The sequence below is a fragment of the Papaver somniferum genome, chromosome 10 (assembly GCF_003573695.1).
Source record: "Papaver somniferum cultivar HN1 chromosome 10, ASM357369v1, whole genome shotgun sequence".
Classification (NCBI taxonomy): domain Eukaryota; kingdom Viridiplantae; phylum Streptophyta; class Magnoliopsida; order Ranunculales; family Papaveraceae; genus Papaver; species Papaver somniferum.
In genome coordinates this window covers 51,009,306-51,023,211 of record NC_039367.1, presented here as the reverse complement: position 1 = coordinate 51,023,211, position 13,906 = coordinate 51,009,306, and the positions used below count along the sequence as shown (strand labels likewise).

Genomic DNA, 13,906 nt, shown 5'->3' with positions numbered 1-13,906 from the left:
ACGTTGATTCGACCATGGAATATGAGCAATAATAGATTATTCTGGGAATTCAGTAGTGAATGTCGCGGAAGAAGTAATCTATTTCAGAAAAGATATTTACCAGTTAAAGCGTCACATCTATTCTGAATGGTGCATAGTCAGAGAGTCACGATGTTGTTTACGACCTGAAGGCGTTGATGCTATCAATCTACAGAGAACCGCGTGAATCTATACACAATCTCTTCACATAATCAGGGAACGATGATTGCCACCGACGTCCTGAAGGCGTCCGCCTCCCAACTATTCTTCTATGTGGAGGTGGGTCACTGTCCTGCATTCAGGAAATAATGAGTAACACCGACGTCCTGAAGGCGTTAAGTTCTCAATATACGGAGAACCGCCCAAATACGTTATTCCGCATAGAGGGCACGACGCAATGCTAGGGATCGAGCGCTCATCTAACGAAGGCCTTTCGAAAACATATTCATCATGGCTTCGTAAAATATGAATTGTTGCATGTCTGAAATCCGTGTCAAAAACATGCCTCATGATTTTATGGTTTTCCCCTTTGTTGAAAATCCACCATCAACAGAACTACTACAACTTTTGTTTGGATTAATTTCCCTGGTTTAAGAATGGAATACTGGAAGGAGAAAATTCTTATGTCTTTAGGTGATACTTTTGGAAAAACTATAAAAGTGGATGGAACAACTCTTAAAAGAGAAGTTGGTTATTATGCAAGTGTTCTTGTTGATTTTGACTTAGCAAATGACATACCAAATCAAATCTTGGTTAAATCCAAGTATGATAGTTTTGAAATGAGGTGTAAGTTCCAAATTCTCCAGGTTTTTGTGGTGATTGCAAAATGGTTGGAAATTTAATATCAGAATGTAGGTTGAACAGAAAGGATGAGGCAAAAGAGGCTGATACAGATGGTATCCCTAAATTGATAACAAGGAAAGTTTGGAAAAACAACGAAAAGAAGCAACCACAACAAGGTGGTTTTGATATTGGTATCTCTCCTAAAACTCCTAAGGTGACTGAAGTTGAGAAGATTATTTTAAGTGAAGATGGGATTATAATGGAAGACTATTCTGGCAATGGAAGTACAATTTTTTCTCAAGATGAATTTACATCACTTTCAGCAGAAGGTTTGCTTAAAGTTTCTACAAGTATTCCTACATTTTTGTCATATGAATTACATGATCAAGAAAAGCTGTTAACTCCAGTTTTAAATTTACAATATAAGCCTTCAGTACAATTTGGAACCTTGGAATCCTTTGCTTCTGCAAGAAAATTTCAAGTACTGGTGGAAGTTGCTGAGGAACAAAGTTCGGAGGAAAATATGAAAGTTTCAAAGCCTGGTACAAAAAGTGCTCCAACTAGAAAAGCAGCTAAGGACAACAATAAGGAAGCACAGTCAAATGGTATATCTCTTATAAAAACAAGGAAACTTGTTGAGAAAAATTTAGTTAAAAATTAAGGCTTGAGAGGACCTGAATCTTCTCAAATTAATTCTTCTGAATGAGAGTAACCATATGGAACATCAGAGACCTCATGAGAACTAGATCAAAAGACAAATTAAGATCTTTAGTGAATCAATTTAGTTCTTCTGTGATGTGGTTAGCTGAGCCTAAAATAAGAGTTAGAAACAATTTTGTTAAAAATTTGAGATTACCTGGAATGAGTCATATGTTGATCCATAACTCAACACATACTGAAAAAGGAAACATTTGGTTACTATGGAATTCTTCTTTGTCAAACCAACAGTAGTTTCTAGTACTAAACTAGAAATTACTGTCAGAGTAGGAGAGGTTTTAGTTACTGGTATTCATGCTGCATGTCTAACAGTTGACAGAAGAATTCTCTAGGAGGAATTAATGAAGATTCAGTCAAATGAATTGTCCATGGATGGTAATTGGAGACTTCAACACTATTTTAAACTGTGATGAAAAAGTTGGAGGAAGAAGTCTTTTAAGAGTTTCAATAAATGTTTAGATTACTGTGGTCTTTTACAAGCTCCAAGATCAGGAATCAAATATTCTTGGTGCAATAATAGAGTGGGTAAGAAGAGGATATTATGTGATTTGGATAAGGTTTTTTTTCAATGTGAAATGGATGGAAAAGTATGATGATTGGAGATATAAAGTTGGAGTGAGGGGAGTCTCAGACCATGGTGCATTGCTAGGAGGTACTAATGACTATCCTAAGCCAAAAATATACCTTTCAAATATCAAAATGTATGGGCTTCTCAGCCTGAATTTAAGCAGCTTATACAAGCACCTTGGGAAGAAGAATGTTCAGGAAATCCATGTTTTAAATTTATGAATAAACTGAAAAGATTTAAAATTAGAGTTAAGACATGGAATTGAGAGGTTTTTGGTGACTAAGAATTAAGGTAAAAGAAACTGAAGAAGAAGAAGTACTCAATGCTTCCTTACTCTCATATGCTCAGCCAGAAAATATAGAGTTGCTTAATAAGTTGGTAACTGCAAGAGGAAAGCATGAAGTAGTAGCTAATCAGTATAATGAATTGATGATGTCAAAATCAAGAGTTAAATGGGTGAAAAAGGATGGTGCAAATACTGATTTTTCCATACTTCAATGAAGGTTAGAAGAGCTCATAATAATATTTTGAACTTGAAGATGCTTCTGGTGACATTGTTACAAATCAAGAAAACATGGCAGAGTTACTTGTAAGTCATTTTAGGAAGAAATTTGAATATCGTGAAGTCATACTAGAGGAAGAACTATTTGAAATTATTCAAAAAGTGATAACTGATGAAGAAAATGCTCAAATGGATAAATTTTCATCAGATCAAGAAATCAAAGAAGTTGTACTCTCAATGGATCAAAATAGTTTTTCTAGGCCCGATGATTTCCTAGGTAGTTTCTATAGATTTTCATGGGACATTATTAGTAAAGATTTGATTGAGGCAATACAATTCTGTTGGAGGGGCGGATTCATACCAAAAGGGATGAATTCCAGTTTCTTATTCTTGTTGCCTAAAGTTCCAGGAGCTAAAAGAACTGACCAATTTAGACCTATTGGTTTGTCTAATTTTTGGTTTTAAATTATCACAAGGATTATTACTACAAGAATGCATTGTGTGCTACATAAAGTGATATCTTGTCAACAAGGAGCTTTTATAAAAGAAAGAAATATTCAAGAAAAGATTGTGCTAGCTTTAGAGTTAGTAAATGAGTTGGATTCTTAGAGAAGAGGTGGTAATGTTGGTTTGAAGTTAGATATCATTCAAGCTTTTGGTTCCATGAGATGCGAGTTCATCTTCAAAACTCTTAAAAATTTTGGTTTTTCTGAAGTAGGCATAAAATGGCTGAAGACTATTTTTGAATATGCAAGAATCTCAGTTTTAGTTAATGGAGGGCCATTTGGATTCTTTGAGGTAAGAAGAGGGCTCAGACAAAGAGCCCCACTTTCTGTCATATTATTCGTGATTGCAGAGGAGGTTTTAAGTAGGAATATAACAAGAATGGTTCAAGTTGGTCCAATAAAAGCAATGGTTAATAGAAATGGTTGTCATCCACCCCATCTGATGTTTGTTGATGACATTTTTATATTTTGTAATGAACATAAAAGATCATTGGACAATCTAATGAAAATACTGATGAGATATCAAGCAGCTTCAGGGCAAATAGTTAACAGCGCTAAAAGTAAATGTTTTGTAGGAGGAGTTACTGAAGCCAGAAGACATGCTATAGCTGAAAATCTGCAGATGGAAATTTCTGAATTCCTAGAAAAATACTTGGGGAGTAATGTTGAATCCTGGAAGGGTTAAATATGTTCATGTTTGGGGAATGATGGAAATGTTACAAAAGAAATTGGCTGGTTGTATTGGAAAATTTCTCGCATTCTCATCTAGATTGACATTAGTAAAGTTTGTGCTATGCAACATACCACTTTATACTATGTCAGTGTATAAATGGCCCAAACAGTGATAAGGGAATGTGAGAGGATTATAAGAATTTTTTTATGGACTGGTGATCCATCTGTGAAAAAGCTAATAACTATAAAACGGGAAGAAGTAAATGCACCATTTGAGGAAGGAGGGCTTGGTATAAGGAGGTTAGAGGTGATGAATAAGGCCTTTTTGTTAAAATTAATTTGGAATATTCAAACAGAAGATGAAGAATGAACTAGATTTATGAAAGCTAATTATAAGAACAAAAATGGTCAATGGACAACTAGTTACGAAAAATCTCCAATTTGGCCTGGCTAAAAATGAGTAATAAATAAACTCAAGGAAGGGAGTAGATGGATAGTGGAGGATGGTAAAAGTATTTCAGTTTGGGAAGATAAGTGGGTGAAGGAATATGCACTCACTAATTATTATAACTTTGATCCTTTTGTTCAGTAATACAAAGATTTAAAAGTTAGTGATCTAATAACTAATGGTGAGCGGAATGTCCCTGAAAAATGAAGAAAATTTTTGATCTAAAAGATTTGACAGCATTAGGGAAAGGAGGGGATAAAAAAATATGGGCTGATGATTTAAATGGAAAATTTTCAGTTGCAAATTTAGTGCAGCAGATAAGAGTGAAGTATCAGAAATTGCAGTTGGCTAAATATGTGTGGAGTCCTTATATACATCCTTATACTTCTTGTAATGTTTGGAAGATTCTCAGAAGGGCTTGTGAAACTGAAGAAAGTGTCAGAAAGAAAGGGTATGCCACAATATCCAAATGTTACTTATGTGGAAATGGTCAAGACAATATGAAGCATGTTCTGTGGGAATGTTCTTTCAGTAAAGATTTTTGGAACTGGCTGGGAGGTATGTTTACTCTAAATGCTCCTACACATTTTGATGAACTATTAGCATGTGTCAAAAATCAAAGCTCCGCAATCAGATAAATATGGTATATAAGCTCATTTTCAGTGATGGTGGAGTTGTGGATGACAAGAAACTTGAAAGTATATGAGAATATCAACCCCAATGCTATGAAGTTCAAGGATAAAATCATGAACTTTACTAAGGAGTGTGGAGTCAGAGTAAATGGGTTCATGAAGAACATCATGTATGACCTGAACATTATAGTTAATTTTTGTATAAAAGAAATTAAGAGCAAATGTGCTGCTGTTAAAGAAGTTTTTTTCAGGCTTCCTCAGGTAAACCAAACTCCAATATGTTGTGATGGGGCTGCAAAAGGCAGTCCTGGTGCTTCATGGATTGGTTTTATTGCAAGAACTAGTGAAGGAACTTGCTTAGGAGATGGAAGTTAAGGACTGGGAACTGCAACAAACTATATTGCATATGTAATGGCATTGATAACAACAGGTGAATGGGCTGTGAATAAAAAATTATTGGACATATGTTTCAGTCTAGACTCTAAAGCAGTCATATTAGCTTTCAATGGTGGCAAAATTCCTTGGATAGTAAAGAATAGATAGGAAATAATTACTGAAGTTCTGAGGAGTATCACTTTCAGACATACATACAGGGAAATAAATTTTTCAGCTGACCATTTTGCAAAGGAAGGAAATAAACTTGGCAGAGGAGTAATAATATTTTATGATGACAGGCCTTATTCTTTGAGAATAATGGAACAAGAGGATGCACACTATTTAAGATTTTCTTGAGCAACTTTTGTAAAAATGATATTTTTTGTTTTGTTTTTTAGCTTTCTTTTTGCTCTCATTTAGTTAGTCTTGGTCTGTCAAGATTAAAATTTCATTTTGAGTTTCCTCTTTGGTAGTAAAATTTTCTATGATTGCAAAATAAAAATAAAAATAAAGATTCAGTTCGGTCACATGGTGAAGGAGAAGGGTTGATGTTAGGGAGGGAAGTGAAGAAGGTGTTTGAGATCAGAGTGTTGAATCATCAAGGTGTGGCTGTTTATGACTTGTGCATCAAAAAATAATCTCTAGATACTTGTGTTGATAACACTTGTTATATTTTCGGAATAGATTGAAAACCTATTTATACAAGTCATTGAGCGCACCCTGATGTCTTTCGAAGTGGAGGAAGTTAAGTAGTGGATAAGTGGGTTTGTGCGGAAGGTGGTGATCATTACGTTTCCTTTATGACGGAAGACTGATCACACGTTCACCCACTACTCTCATTACTGTTAACCATCTATCTTTTCTGACACTTTCTCGTAACGGGCGCGTAGCACGCCACACGCTGTAAATCGCTAGACCAATACCCCAGTAAGTATCCCCCAGTTTGTGACATATTTGATGTCTCGAGTAATTGGGTCAAGTCGAGGGACTTGCCGCAAAGAATAACATATGGTGCTATTAGGTTAAACAACTAAGTTGTTTATGAGGACGATATAAAATATCGTATGTATTCGATGCATGTAAAGCATTGCCTTTAATCATCTCAAAATATCGATGTGCATGAAGCATCGTTGTTTAGATATCGATTGAATAAGTCGCGGATTGGGCGCCTTAAAAATCAGCATGATTGACCACCTTTTGGTGATCAATTGAGAACCGTATGGGAGAGATATCACTTGGCCGATCACTTCCCGTGAAGGAGAGATGGCCAGTGATCATTGTTGCTCCCCATCAATCGTCTAGTATTCGATCTAAGTCTTACGTCCAAGCAGGAAAAGATGGACGGAAGAGACGGTTTTGAGGAAGCTGTCAGCTTTCGTTGGTTTATGGTTTGGCAGCCGTGCGGCTACCCTATTTTGATTAATCGATTTCCAAGCGTCGGACGCTGATTCAAACAGGCCAATCGTCCATGTGTGAGGATGAGCCTTTAGTGAGTATGTTGACATCTCCTAGGTCATTTAGAATAAGATATAAACCACTCGATTCAGATGGCGAAGATGAGTGGTCACGATCGATATGCGATAGTAGTATATTGCCACAAATATAAATTTAAGGTTTTAGAAACGTCTGCGTCTATGCTAGTTCAATCGAGCAATTTGATACGTCATTGACTTCTCACAGGTAAGTCGATCGAGTGGGAACAAAATTGGGCCGATAGTGAACTTATGTGCACCTCCTTGATCGCCCAAAACACAATCTAAGTCGTCCAACTAGGCTAGCTAAGTTGGACGAACACGATCTATTTGCGACAGTTGTACACTGCCGCGACCCAAATTCGGTTTTTGAAAATAGTGTGCTTGCCCTAGTTTGGGCATACGATTTGTTGCTCTACAGACTTGTCGCGGGAAAGTCGATCAGGTAAGGAGAAAGTTGGGCCACCAATGTGCATGTTGGTGCCTCTTTGATCATTCCAGGGAAGATCTCAGTCGTCCAACAAGGCTGACAAAGTTCGACGGTAATGATGTATTTAAGACCCTTTTTGACGGTCTAAGCTCGTTTGAGATTTCTTACAAATAGCGCGAACACCCATTTTAGGGTTGACGTTCGGAGTGTTTGGAAGTTAATTAAATATGACTCGATCGACTAGGGCATTGGTGGGCCCACCGATGGTCACTGTGGTGGTTGCCTAGCTCTGCTAGGAGTAGGCTATGCCTGTTGGATTGTGCGGCCAAATTGTGTGGTCGTGATCGTTTATGAGACTGATATTGACGGTCCATATTCTCCTTAAGTAATTTGAGCGTGTTCGATCGATCTAACTTAAAAGTGCGTCGATACAATATTCTCTTTCTCAGAGAGTGATGCTTCCCATATGGGTACTTCCATGCAGATCTCGATACTAATACTTCGGTAGACACATGCTACTCTGCTGAGAGTGAACATTTAATCGTCATGTCAAGTCGATATCGAGAGTTCGATTAGGAACATAGCATGAGAAAATATAGGCAGGAAATGCATTAGCTTGTAATGCCTGTAAAGATAAAAATTCACAAAATATTTGGGATTGCTATTACACGCATCATTCTGAGTGAATTTCATACATATATTGAATTGCTCAATGAACGAGAACATATAGTGAATTTCATACATATATTTGAGACTGAACTAAAAACCACCATCAACAGTGGGTCACAGTTGAAAGAATCGATCTCTTTTTCTTTTAGAAATAGGGTTTTGGTGAAAAAAATCATTAAGACAGTCAATCTCAAGAGCCTTCACATACGGGGATGATTCAAGTTTATTTAACAAGTCCGGTAAGCCTGCGCAATTGCGCGGGGCTAGTTTATTAATATGACTTCAACAATACATCTCAATATAGCCAGCAAAGTGTTGAGGGGAGAGTTTACCGGAGAACCAAACATGAGTTGATCAGGACTTGCGTTTGGCAAGAACTCCAAAATGAAGTTTAGGTACAATGCAAATCAATTCCTGGATTCTTGTTCACCTTGATTTGAACTTTGTGATTTGCTCTTCAGTCTTCGTGGATATTTTTTTTACATATGCAAGGACTGTTCTTCTTAACCACAGTCTACAACTTGTTGGTTTCAGCGAATCTTGCATTTTCATTTCTTTGTTGTGGGGACCATGATCTGAAAAAAAAGTACAAATGGAAAGGTACAGAAAAATAATTGATCCGGAAAAAGATTTGTACTTGCATTAGTGTTCCTAATGAGTTAGACAACTAAAATCTGGTTTTCTCATGTAAATGTATTCAAAACATTAGTTGCACTTATTTCCCTAGAGATACTTTTGAAATTGCTCATGTATATATTATATAGATACTCTCTTAGCGAAAATGTATCAAGAACGTGGTCTACAGATGACTTTCCTGTCTATATCTTACCTTTCATTCATGAGGGGTAATGACTTTCTTTACCCGAAGTCCCAAGAAATGAAATAGTTTCCTTGAAAAAAAAAAGGTACATTTAACAATAAAGCAATACCCAAGTCCCAGGAGAACGAACACTTCATCAGTTTAAAAGGTTAGTGGCATTCCAAAAATTCAAACATTTATATGCAAGATAGATGATTTAATACATCAATGTGATGAAACAAACCGAATTGTTAAGTATAGAATCCAAAAAATAATTAATTCAGTCCCTATATAACCACCATTTGGGTTCGCATGACTTGTTCTTCTGTAGATTTGTTAAACTTGTTCAAAATAATCCAAGTCCAAAGAAAATATCAGAAACATGTATCTGTTGAATCAATAATGCAAAATCAGGATACTTAATTTAAAAGGAATAAGCAAGAAAAAACCTGAACATAGATGATTATGTTTCAGGAAGATTCCTTACTGATGGCATGAAGAGGGGACACCTTCATATTTGTGTCAACTGCCATATTTCTTCATCTTTGGTTGCTAGAAATCAATCAACGGGAATCGAACTTTCATATGTTGAAGATTCTTTACTCGAAAAGAAGACAAAAATTATTGCCATTTTATTTCGATTCTCATTTGAAAATTTTGAAAACTTGTGGTAATTAACATGGAAAAATCAAAAGCTGTCTACGGTCCTCTATGCCATATTATCTCCTAACAGAAACACCGCCGAATTTGAACGTGCTTTATACTTATGAAGAGGTCGCTTGGGAAATGTGGCTTATCTTGTGAAAGGGTGCATGCATCCCTTCATGAATATAAATGCACCATCATGGATGTGTCTTTCCGGAAGAGACAGCATGTCTTTTGAAAACCAAAAATACGAATTGACATGTCCGTCGGGAATAATTTTGTTAGATGATATGGCACTAATTTTCGGATGATGTGTAAATTGCTTATGACGTGGCTGCACCAAAATTGAGATTGAATCTGGTGTCGACAATTCAGCCAAATGATTCTCCTTTATATAAACAAGTATTGAATCTTTCAGTTGGATATTCTCCTGATGAATTTCTTCATATTTATTCAGAAATTCTAGGATTTCAGTGTCCGAATCGCATTCGCTGGAAATAGAGTTACATGGAGCTTCTGCCAAAAAGGATGAACTTTCCATACTCACTTCAACAATGTGAAAAGTATTGGAACACTGAGGTTCTTCTTGACTTGGATCATCATAAGCAATAGAGAGATGATGATCTCGAGGATCCTTTGCTTTTCTTTACCATGTCCTTGATCTTTTGTGTAATCAGTGATTTATTAAAATCAACATGATTAGGACAATATTCATCAATCCATGACAAGCTAGAGGCGTTACTTGTAATGGTCACAACATTGAACGCAGAGGTTCTGAATGTATTCTGAATAAGATCAAGTAATTTAATCTTTCCCACAAGAGTACTTCTTGAAAGAGTATCAAAGTTATTTCCCTCAACGATGGCATGCTTCTTAGAATCGTAACTAGATAGCAGCGATCTGAGAATTTTCTTCACAATGTCCTTTTCAGGAATAGTCTTAACCAATGAAAAAGATGCATTAACAATTTTAGACACTTTGTGATTAAACTCATCAAATGAGTCTTCATCTTCCATACGAAGGTTTTCCCAATCGGAATTAAGGTTTTGAAGCCTAGCTTCCTTTTCACTGGTATTACATTCGAATACGATTTCTAAGATATCGCAAGCATCTTTGGACCTAGTGCACATAGTCACATGATTCTGATGATCTGGGATAATGGCATGTATGATGGCATTCAAACAGTCGGAGTTTTGCTTTGTAGCAAGTATCTCGGCAGCATTGTATTCACCAATGTTTTTTGAAACGTTCACATTCCCTACTTCCACAACGGGAGCATCATAGCCATTAACTACATAAACCCATGATTGAAAATCACGCGCTTGAAGAAAGGCACGCGTAGCAATTTTCCACCATAAGTAATTAGAGCCATCGAAGATTGGTGGTAAGTTTATAGAGATAGCACCTTTGTCCATATCAGATCGCTACAAACACAGACTTATGAGGTCTTTAATGTGTTTGCCTGCTCTGATACCAATTGAAAATGCGGGGGTCTAACAACCACACCCAACAATTCATTTGGAAATCTGAGAGGACTTACTCCAATACATTTTCTAGAGAATCAACTAGACAGTCAGACTCAATCTAGAGTAAAGTATATCAAAGAGTTTTAATATCTCTGTTTCACAATGTTATCAGCAAATCGAACAAATAAAAATCTGTGATCCTGATTATTATGTGAAACAACTTGAACGGTACCAAAGACCAATGTTCAAGTGTCAATCAATGTAAATCAACAACAAAAGGTTGGATATTCTAATTGATTGATCTTAACGCACAACCTGTGATATTTCAATTATATAACAAAATATAATGCGGAAAATAAATAACACAAACACCAGAATTTTTTTAACGAGGAAACCGCAAATGCAGAAAAACCCCTGGACCTAGTCCTGATTGAACACCACATTGTATTAAGCCGCTACAGACACTAGCCTACTACCAATTAACTTCGGACTGGGTTGTAGTTGAACCCTAATCAATCTCACACTAATTCAAGGTACAATTGCGATCCTTACGTCTCTGATCCTAGCAGGATACTACGCACTTGATTCCCATAGCTGATCTCACCCACGACTAAGAGTTGCTACGACCCAAAGTCGAAGACTTGATAGAAGAATTTGTCTCACACAGAAAAGTATATAGGATTGAATAAATCTGTCTCCCACAGAAACACCCAAGAGGTTTTGTTCCGTATTTTGATAAACCAAGGTGAACATGAACCAATTGATAAACCAGAATTATATTCCCGAAGAACAACCTAGTATTATCAATCACCTCACAATAAACTTAATCGACTAGCGAAACAAGTTATTGTAGAATCAAAACTGATAAGACGAAGTTTGTTTGTGATTAATTTTCTATCTTGGCTATCGGAGATATAAAATCTCGAGACAATTATTTCAATTGCACTCAACACGATAGAAACAATAAGATCAGATCACGCAACTACAAAGATAATAGTTGGGTCTGGATTCACAATCCCAATGAAGTTTTCAAGTCGTTAACCTACAGGGTCTCGAGAAGAAACCTAAGGTTAAAGGAGAATCTGCTCTAGTTATGCAACTAGTAACACACATGAGATGTTGGGATTATGTTTCCCAGTTGCTAGAGTTCTCCTTTATATAGTTTTCAATTCATGGTTTGCAATCCAAGTTACCTTGGTAACAAAGCATTCAATATTCACCTTTAGATGAAAAACATGATTCAACCAAGCTAATATATTTCAATAGTTAGATCGAACCTAGATTGTTACACACAAATGAAATGTACCCTCATTTAGGTTTATGTAGCCGTACCTAAACGTGTACACCATGTTGGTTCACAAATAGTTAACCGAGGTTAGCCATATGATTACTCTCATATCAACCTTATTCATCTTAACCATAACTAGTTCAAATGACTCAAATGAAACTAGTTAAAGAGTTGTTCAATTATTTAGAAAACACAACTGAAATAAAATCGGTTTGATTCACTTGAATCAATCATGAATATTATAGCCACGACTGGCAAAGATTGCTTTCCTTATGAGTTAAATGTTTAAGTTCATGGACTTGACCGATTTGACAAAGTAACCAGCTTAAGTATACGTACTTAAGCAACCGGTTTCGAGTTTGTAAAGTTTCCAAACTCAGCAGAAATTTTCGGTTCAAAAACTTCCGCCAGTATGCATACGGGTACGCATACTTAAGGTGACTAGTTAAGAGTTTTGCCAAAACCAAACTCAACAGAAATTCTTGGTTCGAGAACTTCCGCCAGTATGCGTACGAGTACGCATACTTAACTTGTCTCCTTCACCAATTTCATATACACACATATGCATACTCTTGGCTTCCAGTTTATGGACTTATATACTAATGTGCGAACACACTATATATGCTTACATCCAAAGATGGTTACATCATCAACTCTTTATTTCAATCATTGAAACATTCTTCTATAGTTTGAATAGTCGTTTTCACACACTATTAGCGTCACAACAATTTTCAAGATAATGAAATAATCACTATTGAAACCTTCCAAGTCTTACACCAAATGATTGTATCTCACAAACCATGTAAGATGTTACTCCGCAATTTCATCATGATATAAGATGAACTTGGTCGAAGCGAAAGATTACCAACACATATTTCGAGAAATATGTAAGAGATATACTCAGCTCGACTTTCATCAAAACCATAATTCTCTTCGACTTTGATCAAAACCATAATTCTCTTCGACTTTGATCCCTCTGAAAAAATCCGAGCGAATAAATCACGTCCCACTGGCCTAGGAGAGCATCCTCACGTATAATATTGTCTTATACATGACTTGGAGGAGTTTTGGAAGGAGAAAATACCTTGGTTTCCTTATTTGACCCAAATTTATCAAATTTCCTCTTTTAGTTCTAACTCCTTTTCCTTTTGCGTCAAGGCTTCCCCTTTTGGGTTTAATCAAAAAGATAAGTATTTTGACGTGTGACAACATATGAAAACCGGTCCACCTCTTTCACGAACTCTATTTCCATTAGAATTCCATATCTTTGGCCGTGGCATGCATATATATAAACATGTGTAGTTGGAGTTCATGAATAATTTCGTTTTCTTCTTTTATAGAAAAGCAAACTGTTAGAACATAGCTCGGTCAACCTCGCATGCGTTGCTATATCAAGCATGTTTGTTAATGTTAGTGATCAAAGCTATGAGTCTTGATTTCTATCCTATTATAACTAAGTCTCTGTTTATGGGTAAAGATCGTTTATGCTGATTTTGGTAATTTCAGTGAGTGACTGAGAAACAACTCTAAACTCTAAACAAATGTACTGCACGTGAATACTTTAGATTCAAGAGATCAATCTATACAAATCTAGCCTAAACCAAGAAATGGTTGTTCCAGATTTGCTTCGGTCACAAAGAGGAGGAGAAGGCTGGTTTAGGGAGGGAAGCGAAGAGAGTGTTGAGACCAGAGCAGTTCTGGAAGAGTAGAGCTTGACTTGTATCAGAAAGTGAAAGCTTTGAAAAATCTAGCAAGAGTTTCCTTTCCGAGTGTTGTATTTCACCTTGACCAAAAACTTGTCTTTTGGTGGAAATAGGTAAGACCTATATATACAAGTCTAAGTGAAACGTACTCTGGCCTCGTAAGAAAAGAAACATATGAGTTAAATAGGAAGAGGTGGTAACGCCTGGTATTGA

The 13,906-nt window shown here is 36.3% G+C and overlaps 1 protein-coding gene across 1 annotated transcript; it reads left to right on the top strand.

Moving 5' to 3' along the window:
* The first annotated feature begins 4,417 nt into the window (after positions 1 to 4,417).
* LOC113315623 lies at positions 4,418 to 5,221 on the top strand. The gene is made up of 2 exons (XM_026563888.1): positions 4,418 to 4,772; positions 4,878 to 5,221. The coding sequence occupies exons 1-2, from the start codon at positions 4,418 to 4,420 to the stop codon at positions 5,219 to 5,221; spliced, it is 699 nt and encodes a 232-aa protein (XP_026419673.1).
* Positions 5,222 to 13,906: the final 8,685 nt, after the last annotated feature.